General features: G+C 44.0%; 1 protein-coding gene across 2 annotated transcripts; it reads left to right on the plus strand.

Moving 5' to 3' along the window:
* Window positions 1-115: 115 nt before the first annotated feature.
* mapre1b (microtubule-associated protein, RP/EB family, member 1b) lies at window positions 116-8562 on the plus strand. 2 transcript variants are annotated; one of them, XM_020105449.2, is made up of 7 exons: window positions 116-326; window positions 1608-1741; window positions 2400-2545; window positions 4832-5033; window positions 5110-5219; window positions 5306-5458; window positions 5989-8562. In XM_020105449.2, the coding sequence occupies exons 2-7, from the start codon at window positions 1621-1623 to the stop codon at window positions 6019-6021; spliced, it is 765 nt and encodes a 254-aa protein (XP_019961008.1). In that variant the 5' UTR covers window positions 116-326; window positions 1608-1620; the 3' UTR covers window positions 6022-8562. The 2 variants fall into 2 exon arrangements, with proteins under 2 accessions (XP_019961008.1, XP_019961007.1); XM_020105448.2 differs by having other exon boundaries at window positions 130-326; window positions 6770-8562.
* Window positions 8563-9687: the final 1125 nt, after the last annotated feature.

Consider the following 9687-nt stretch of genomic DNA (forward strand, 5'->3'; position numbering starts at 1 on the left):
TATATTTGAATTGCTGCCAGCAGGTTTCTATTTTAATTGAATTTTCATTGATTAGATTTTTGTCACATTTGATTTAATTTCACTCTTTTTTCGTCACGTTGATCCGGTCCTCGCTGACGTCATGAGACCGGTTCTTCCGCCGCCGGTGAAGAGGAAGAGGAAGAAGAAGAGGAAGAGGAACCAGCCGCAGCATCACCAGAAGAAGAAGCAGCTCCACCATCAGAGCCGCTAACGACCAGACTATCGCTCAGCGGCTGTTTATGACTCACGCTCACTACAGACGAACATCATCGAGTCTGAGAGACGCGAACGTTAATCCTCTCCCGGTAAGTGCAGCGACTCTGCCCCGGTAAGTGCGGCGACTCTCCCGGCACCGTTATGGAGCCGGAATGTGAGGCGGCTAAGCTAAGCTCTGCTTGCTAACACATTAGCTTAGCAGACCGGGATGCGCCCTTTTGAGTGAGCGGCGCAACAGTGACGGTTCTTCGGGTGTAGCAGCCTCCGGTTGTTCGCGGAGAAACACGGAGCTCCGGGCGCTGCGTTTAAAACTCTGTCACATTAGCGGTGACGAGCTAACGGAGGCTAACGCGGTACCCGGTGAGTTCAGGGCGGGGAAACGGCTTCATGTCGGAGATACACTGACTCACGTTAGCCGGCGGTTAGCCGGCAGTTAGCCGGCAGTTAGCCGGCTACATGATGCTAGTCTGAGCTACATGTTCGTCGCCATTAGGACTAAAGTGAAAACTCGTTCAGTCAGCTGTCGACAGGCGGCTTCAGACCGGACACTCGGACCAGTAGCCGCGGGGCTAAGCTACATGTCAGAGGAGCTCAGCTGTGGATGACTGGGCTAGCTGCGGCTAACGGGAGCTTCCAAGTTCCTGAACGTGGCCTGTTGCGTTCAGCTGCTGCTACTTCATCATCAGCCTGGATGTTAGCAAGTGCAGCTCCACCGGCTAAAGATCACCTGTGTGTCTGTATCGATCAGAACTGTTTTCACGAGTCATCAGGATCACAGACCTCAGATCACAGACCTCAGATCACAGACCTCAGATCACAGACAGCACTGCGTCACGAGACCTTCAACAGTTCTTCAGGGAACAATTCACTCAAAGAACCAATGAAAACTTCTGAAGCTTCCTCAGAGGTCCAGTTGTTGAATCAAGGTTTTATTTCAGATCAGTTCAGAGTCACTGGACATTAAACACGTCATGTAGGGTTCTTTCATTCTGACATATCTACAAAGCATTCAAGGATCTTGATGAAATAAATCAGGCATTAACTGGACAGATATTTCTGCGTGTGATGTATTATATGTGGACTGTTGGGAGAGGTCTGTGCTCTAATAATAATAAATCATTTCTGAAGTAATTAGTGATTCTTCTCGTGTCTCTGTGTATGACTAAGGCCTCAGTCCTGGTTTTTTAACAAACCAGTGTAAAGTGATGAATCACACTGTCAGGATTCAAATGAACTCTCGGCCAGCTGCTTTGTTCAGGAACCGTTTGTCTGCACCGGGTTTGCTGATACGTCAGAGTGGTAGAGCTGACAAACTGTCATCAGGTGACGTTTATAATTCTATACTTACACTGTCGTCTCCTCCATGGCAGCCCGTGACCCACAATGGCTGTGAACGTGTACTCGACCTCAGTGACCAGCGACAACCTAAGTCGTCATGACATGCTGGTTTGGATCAATGAGTCTCTACAGATGAACCTCACCAAGATTGAAATGTTGTGTACAGGTAAGTTTGGTTTCTGATATTATAATATTCCACAGCTACGTTTACCTCTTTCTTTAGAGGAACTTTATCTCAACCTCCTCCACTGTCGCCGTGTTTGTTGTCAGAGACTCCGCTCTGTAAAGACAAAATAAATGAACCTGCTGACTCAGCTGCTGATTTCACCTCTTCTGCTCATCTGATCAGTGTCTTGATTTGCAGTTGGTGCTAACACTGTAATACTACCTTAAGAAGTGGATCAAACCTGCTGTGCATTCATCACTTCCAAAAAAACATTGTTCAAAACAAGTGATGGTGACAAAAAGGAATATTTTATCCAATTGCCTAAACCACATGACCTGCTGATACCTTCATACTGTTTCACACCCACCGTCCTGTGTCGTACCTCTGCAGATGTAACAGACAATAGTAATGATAGTGCCAAACCGATCATGTGGCTAAAATAGAGTTACAGCGTGTCAGGTAGGAGGAGCATAAGAAAGCACATGAGCTAATTTCTGGTTATCTGATTTATATCATGATGTTTATCAATATCGACCTGATATGTAAAAATGATCGTGATAAGGTTTTCCCCTGAGCGCCCAGCCCACACGCCCTGTCATGATTTTACAGTAGCAGATATAAACAACTGAAGATTTCGTGGTCAATGTTTTTGCTGCAGGTGCCGCCTATTGCCAGTTCATGGACATGCTGTTCCCCAACTCGGTGCCTCTGAAGAAAGTGAAATTCGGTGCCAAGCTGGAACATGAATACATCCACAACTTCAAGCTTCTGCAGGTTTCCTTCAAAAAGATGGGAGTTGACAAAGTAAGTGGCACACCTACATGTCTGCTTGAAATCACATGGTGTATCTGGGCCTGTCCTGTATCGTCTCATATTACGTGGCAGTTGAGTTTATTTGTTGTTGACTGAAAAAAAAATCCTGAATCAAGTCATGACGCAGCTTGAAAATCTCTTACAAAGCCTCACATGGATGCAGCTACAGATCTTCAAGTTGAATTTAAAACCATGATATGATCAAAACATAGAATACTGGAGAAATAAATGACAACACATGTCATCTGTTCTTTTACAAGTTAATCGTTGCCCTCGCTATTGCCTTGAAAAAAAGAGCCAACGTGAATCTGCAAATAAATCTTTATATAAAACTGTATGTGAGCGCTTCTGCTCACCTCTGAGACTCTGGATATTCAAGAGAGACACCGGACCTGCAATGTGCGCCAGCACCTGACGCAGAAGAAGCGGCTGCAACCATCCTGCAGAGGCGGGTCGGTTTTGTTCGGTATCTCCAGTACTGTTAGAATTTTGGCATCAACTTGGTACCAAAGTATCGGTTCTCGTGACATCTGTAAGTGAGGCTGCATTTTCTGGAGCTGCCTCATAATAAAAATCTACAGCACTGAATATGAGAGGAGGTGAATTGTGATGCCTGATTGTTATTGTGCACCTGCACCTACTCTTAAACACTGCAGCGAGACTTTACTCCAAACTTTCTCTTGTCACAAACTGTCCAGACAAATCACCCTCACAGTGACTGCGCTGTATTGTGATGTCGGCCATTTGAAGACGCGAGTAACAACGCTGCTTTGACGAGACTGTTTTGACTCCTGATCACTGTGGTAGCTTGTTCAAACTGAGTAGTACTTCCTGCTGCTTGATATAAGAAGTGAAGCTCCTGTCGTCCCTCCCAACCAGCCACGCTGCTGATCTGCTCATGAGTCATTTTGTTTTTATAACCAGTGTTTGCTCAGCTTCACTGTGGATCCAGTTACTACTGCAGTGTTTCCAGTGGATGGAGTTGTATCAGCGGAGGTAAAGCCAGTGTGCACGGGACAAATGACTGTCATGATATAATTAATGTGACGTGCAAACAAGGGATAGAAAACAAGCAAATGTTAATGTTCCCTCGTTTTAAACGTCCTGTGCCGCCCCAGCATGATGCTCCATACCTAGATCCTTCTCAATGGACTCTCCTCTCTCATCCAGCTTTGACCCAAAAGGTTTTCACTTCACCTCGGCTGCTTCCCTGTGTGTCACTCTGAGAGAGTGAGTGAATGTGGGCGGGGCCAGCCCTGTGCATGCGTGCATGCCTCGTTCTCAGACACAAAGAGAAGCAACACAACTCACTCACTAAATGTTGGTGACATTCTTGTATAAATAAACACGATGTGCAATTTATTGAGGTCACCAAAGTTATCAAGTTAATATTTGTTTAGGATCAGTCCATACAGTAATTATCAGGACAGACCTCCTCGGTTCACCAGCTGCTAAACGCATGTGGGAGAAACGCTGCTGCTGTCATGTCTTCATCAATCAGAGTAAAAATGAGACTGTGCACCAGCAGAAATATTACTGACTTGCTCGGGTGACTTTTCTAAGCTCCGCAGAGTTCACCAGACTCAACGTCGTGGTTTAGTTGACTAACTTTAGTATGTGTCGTTCGCACAGTTCGTCATTTTCTGACACTTTTGAAACAAAAGACGAAGTTGAGTGGAGATATGAAGCAGTGTGGCATCATGGGAGTTATTTGATGATTAGCTGCTGATCTGTGAAAAGAGGAAAGAAGTCAAACGTCAGGTCTTCATCAGCTGAGTTCGTCTTCATTATCAGAGGCTTTTCAATAGAAGGTGAAGTGCATTAGTAATAACTTCAAAACAGGGCGTGTCCGGCTCAATCTTCCTTTGTTTCCTTTGCTGCTATAATTTATTCATGAGCCACTTCCTGTCAGTTTCCTCCAGCTTCCTCTTGTCATGCGTGTTTCAGCAGAAACAACATTGTTTGTATTTTTCCTGCACAGGCCACATGTTGTTAGTTAGTCGTTTTATTCCCAGGTCACTTTGTGTTTCACTTGACACTGATGACATTTGTAGTTATAGGCCCCACCCACACAGATACGTTTTCATGGCACACCAACTCAACGCTACAGATTTGTCTCACATCCATTCTACTCTGGAGTTTTAGAATCGCTAAAACTAAAATGTTTTTAAACACTGCTGGTCCCATTTGAGTTTTTCAGGGCGATGCTGTAGTCTGGACGACTTTTGGAAACGATGACGCAGCCACTCTCAACCTCTACATGATTGGTTCTTTCAGATCATTCCCGTGGACAAACTGGTGAAGGGGAAGTTTCAGGACAACTTTGAGTTCGTCCAGTGGTTTAAAAAGTTCTTTGATGCCAACTACGATGGGAAGGAATACGATCCAGTGGAGGCAAGGCAGGGCCAGGACGCCGTGTCCTCATCCAACCCCACCACATCAGCACTCAACAAACCCCCGAAGAAGGCCATAAATCAAGGTCAGGGGGGCGAGTGAGTCTTAATGTGATTATGATCGATGGCAGGAAAATAATAATCTGTCACGTGTGTCTTCAGCTCCCCAGAGGCCACCCGTCGCCAAGGTGGCGCCAAAGTTGGCTCCGGTGAGCGTGAGGAAAACGGGGATGGGAGGAGCCGATGAGGAGAGGGCGGAGCTCATGAATGAGGTGAGCGCACCACAGAAAAAAAGAATCAGCATGGAAACATGATGTCAGAGGTAGAAACAATAGGTAATGATGAGTTTTTCCCGCAGCTGGAGATCCTGAAATCCACCTACCAGGACATGGAGAAGGAGAGAGACTTTTATTTTGGTAAGCTGCGGAACATTGAGCTGATCTGTCAGGAGAAGGAAGGCGAGAGTGACCCCACCCTGCAGAGGATCATTGACATCCTCTACGCCACAGACGTGAGTGTCCGCTTTTCTTTTCTTTATTTACATTAAGTCTGTTGTTGCTAATTCATTTTGAAGATTGAGTTCCATTCCATCATATCGTCAAGTAAAAAAGACGAATTGTCCTCTGAGCCAAAGTTCTCCACTGTCGTCCTGAACTTTTAAAAACACGTCAGTCAAACACACGTTCCCTCATCACCGGGATCACACTCCTTCATTTATTGACCGACCCCATCAAATGCAGTTTTTGTCCTGTTCAGTGAATGAGTCCGAAGGTTTGATAAAATAAATAAAAAGATGTTATGAGTTGTGTTTTCAATGTGAACAATGTTTGACTCTGAGTTAAAGGAAAAGTGTTAAATAAAGTACGTCACCAGCTTTATTTAGAAATACACATCCCATGAGCCTCTGACATGTTCTTGGTTCGGTACCAGATTAAAACCATTTGCTCTGTCAACTGCTGCTGATGCCGTTGTGAATTCCTGCAGAGGAATGTCCTGCAGCTCGTTTACTGAGGCTCAAATTCTTCACTGATTCTTGTCCAGGAGAAAATATTAACCCATGAAGACCTGATGTAAGCGGGAGTATCAACCCCCGTCACCCATCGGGTTGTGAGCTGTTCATTGTCGCGTTGTTGCGACGACACTACGAGCTTGTGAGCGAGTCTTCAAAATAAAGGAAAAAGTCAAAAGTGAAAAAGGTTGTGTCTGAAATTACTCACTCATTTATTCCTCCTTGTTTACGATTCAGTGAAGTCATCAGCAAAGAAAACAAAATGGCTCCGGCCCAGACAACATTAAAAATCTTTATTTTAAACTTTCTATTCATGCTTCTAGAAGTATATAGCGTTTAAATTTAAATGTAGAAATAAACTTGTTGGCTGGACTTGACGACTCGGATTTGTCTCCTGTCATAAAAAAAAACATTTTTGGGACGAACCTTAAAACAGACGGTTTTATAATGTGGGTTTGAAATTCTGAAAAATAAAAACCTGTCTGTCTCTGTCCTCATGATGAGAATAATGAGTCGAAACAGAAGAAGCCCTCTCTCCTCCTCTTTCACACATTTTTCCTCCTTCCACTTCTGTAAGTGCAATGCATGATGGTAAATGTGGTTTGTACACTACTTTGCACCACGTGTCCTGAGGGAGCCGTTTCCTAACATTCAGACAGATCTACAGTGTGGAGCTGAACAAACAGCAGCAGTGAGACACAGTCAACACATTATCTGCTGAGCTGGATGATGAAGCGTCTCTGGTTCTCATCTCTCTCTCTCCCTCCCTCCCTCTCTCTCTCTCCCTCGCTCTCTCGCTCTCTCTCTCTCCAGGATGGCTTTGTGATACCTGATGCTGAGGAGCCAGAGGAGTTTTAATGCTCAAGACTACAAGCAACTTGTCTCTCAGACGCCCTGGTCTACAAACGAGATCTTTCCTCACGCCATGTTTGGTTTTTATATCTGACACCAAACCTGATCTTGACTTGTGGCCCCTCACACCCCCCCCACCCCCACCCCCTTCTTCTTTCCTGAATCCTAACCTGCCGGACGTCTTCTCCTCATCTTCAGCCCGTCATACACAACTCCACCCCTTCTTCCCCAAAAGGTCTCTGACCAATTATCAACAACGATCAAGCCTCGGTCACTGCCACTCCTCTACACAGTTGCCCCCCCACCCCCCTCGCCTGGAATCCCAACCTTCCCAAAACCAGATGGTGCATTACATGTCTGGTTTTAGAAATGGACGTCAGTGTGATAAACACAGTGATGTTCTGTGTGTATGTGTGCGTGTGTTAAAACATCCATTGAAACAAATCAAACGTGACGAACCTCCTCTGAAGACCCGGCTGTCGAGTCACAGACCACTTTGTCCCAGACTTCCCCGACAGTTGGCTGCGTGATGAGTCTCCTCTTCACGCAGAGTTCATCCATTTGGAGGAAGATGAGGAGAAAAACGGAAGCGTAGTTTATTATTGATTGTAGCAATTTTTTCAAGCTGGCGCGATTTAAAATGTCCAGTGTGATTTGAGGAGCAGGTTTGCAGAAAGTAAAACGTAGAAGATATGAAGGAAAAGGTCAAACCTGTGAAGGGCTCAGGTTCAGTCTGTGACGAGGCAACAGTCGGGTTCTTCTCTCGGCCTTTTTCCACCTGTGACAAACTGTCACCGTGTTGATTTGTCGTGTTCAGCTTCAGATGAGCTTTTGTAAATTTATGCTACTGTTTTATCACATTTTTTCCTCCCGTCTGGCAGAGTTCCGTTTTTTTGGGCTGCAGTTTTCTCGCAGCAGTTCGTGTTTTTGCCGCTCACACGCTCCCGCTTCACCTCATGTTTCACTCTTTGAAAACGTGCGATTCTTTCTACCAGGAAAGTGGCTTACTCTTCCGGTTGATGTGAGACTAAGTTTCTGAAGCTTTTGCGGGCGGTGGCCTTTTTGATCAACATGCCAATGTTTAGTAAGAAAGTGCTAAAATACAGTTAGAGACTGCATGATTGTTTTCATATGTTTTTGTCTTTTTGGAAAAGTCTGTTTTAAGGAAGATGCACTGTTTGATACCAGTGGCCTTTAATCAGCCCCTCGCCCATAAGAAAAATATGAATCATTCCGAAAGGATGATGGGAAATCCAGAGCAGCCACCTGACAAACACTGTGAGCTCGGACTGTGGCTGCTCATTGTAGCCAGTCGCATGACCTGAGTGAAGCTGTGAGTGGCTTGTTTCTTCAGGTCATCACTGAAACTTCAAAACAAAGTGTGATCAATCTGTAAGTACAAACTTCACGTTGCCGCTCTGAGGGCGTCTCCGTGTTTTGTACTTCCACACCCTGATTCATTTTTAATATTAATATTGTTTATCGTGGATCTGATTTGAGACCAGTTTTTGTAAAATATAATTTCTGACAAGTTTGTATCTGATTAGAAACAAACGAGTGTTGATTTCACACAAACAGTAAAACACAACTCTATCTTAATGGCCTTATTCATAAAGATTCTTTGTTCCAACAGTAAATATTCTTCATAACTTTTCCTCTAACTTTACTGTATGTCTCTACTGTTCTGGGTAAATGTTTGTGCTGTGACGGTCGTATTTTTAAATGTGTTCTGAAAATAAAGTACGTTGGAGGTATTTTGGATAAAGGCTCAGATGTGTTGCAGAGCGCCTGTCTTCCATTGAATGATCAAAAAGAAAAAAACATTTGCTAAAAACAAATTTAATGCAAGTTGAATTTGAATCAAGTATTTCTGGTGAATTATCAATTTTTAAAAATCTTTGAGCTGTGATCAAAGCGACGGCTGCAGACGTATGAATTCATGTTCTGTTAAAGATCTGTTTGTCCAGTCGATCACGCACTGAAAGTGCTGTAGCTAAATGTGTTAGCTTCATGCTAGCTCAAAGGCCTTTAACAAAACACCTGGGTTGACCTGAACTTTGTTCTCTGGTTGTTTCAGTTAAAACCATCTTACGTTTCGTGGACCATGTGTGATGTAGATGTTGGAGCTCGGTTACACTCTGACTCGTGACTCAGATCTAAGTGCTGACGGACTCTGAGTTTCTACATCCGTGTCTGATGAACAATGTCCCACTTGTTTTCTCTGTTATGGTCCTTTTTATTTTTTTTAATGCAGCAAGAAAATAATGGTGTAGTGGTTTGTAGCAGAAGCTCCATCTTCTCCCTCTGCCTCAGTTCATGTGATTCACTGCTGAGCAGCAGAATGAAGCTGTTGTGATTGGGTCTTTGTTCAGTTACACACTTTAAGCTGCTGAGAGTTTTCAGACGTTTCAGGCCGAGCTCCATCACATCCTCGTGAACCAAATGTTCATTTCAGGTGTTGATTTCAAAAGCATCAGCAACTGAAAGTCAAAACTAAAACTCAACGCTCTGACGTACGGACGCAACATAACAGCAAACTGTCTCTGGAAGTTAAAAAAAAAAAAAAAGGTGTCCCCCCCCTTTCACCTCTTTTGAAGCAATTGAATATAATTAAAACCTACTGGTATCAGGAAAGTTTTTTTATTCACTTTAGTTTTTTTGCTTGATCAATTTTTGAACTATCGATGAAACGTCAAAGATGTCTCTCATGTCTCAGACGATCAAAAGCTGAAACCAGGAAACGTTTCTCGTGTTTGTTTTAACAGTTGATAATCAGCACAAAGATCCACTAACAGATGAACAGTTCAAGCTGCTGAATATTCACACCGAAAGTTTTAATAAAAACAAAGCTGAACAAATAACTAAAGATCAACTGAGAT

The sequence above is a fragment of the Paralichthys olivaceus genome, chromosome 6 (genome assembly GCF_024713975.1).
Source record: "Paralichthys olivaceus isolate ysfri-2021 chromosome 6, ASM2471397v2, whole genome shotgun sequence".
Classification (NCBI taxonomy): Eukaryota; Metazoa; Chordata; class Actinopteri; order Pleuronectiformes; family Paralichthyidae; genus Paralichthys; species Paralichthys olivaceus.

Excerpts from the sequence above, each read along its gene's own strand:
- mapre1b (XM_020105448.2), top strand. The coding sequence starts at position 1,621 with ATGGCTGTGAACGTGTACTCGACCTCAGTGACCAGCGACAACCTAAGT. Across the intron at positions 2,546-4,831 it reads AAAAGATGGGAGTTGACAAA|ATCATTCCCGTGGACAAACT; the intron begins GTAAGTGGCACA and ends TGGTTCTTTCAG. Across the intron at positions 5,220-5,305 it reads GGGCGGAGCTCATGAATGAG|CTGGAGATCCTGAAATCCAC; the intron begins GTGAGCGCACCA and ends TTTTTCCCGCAG.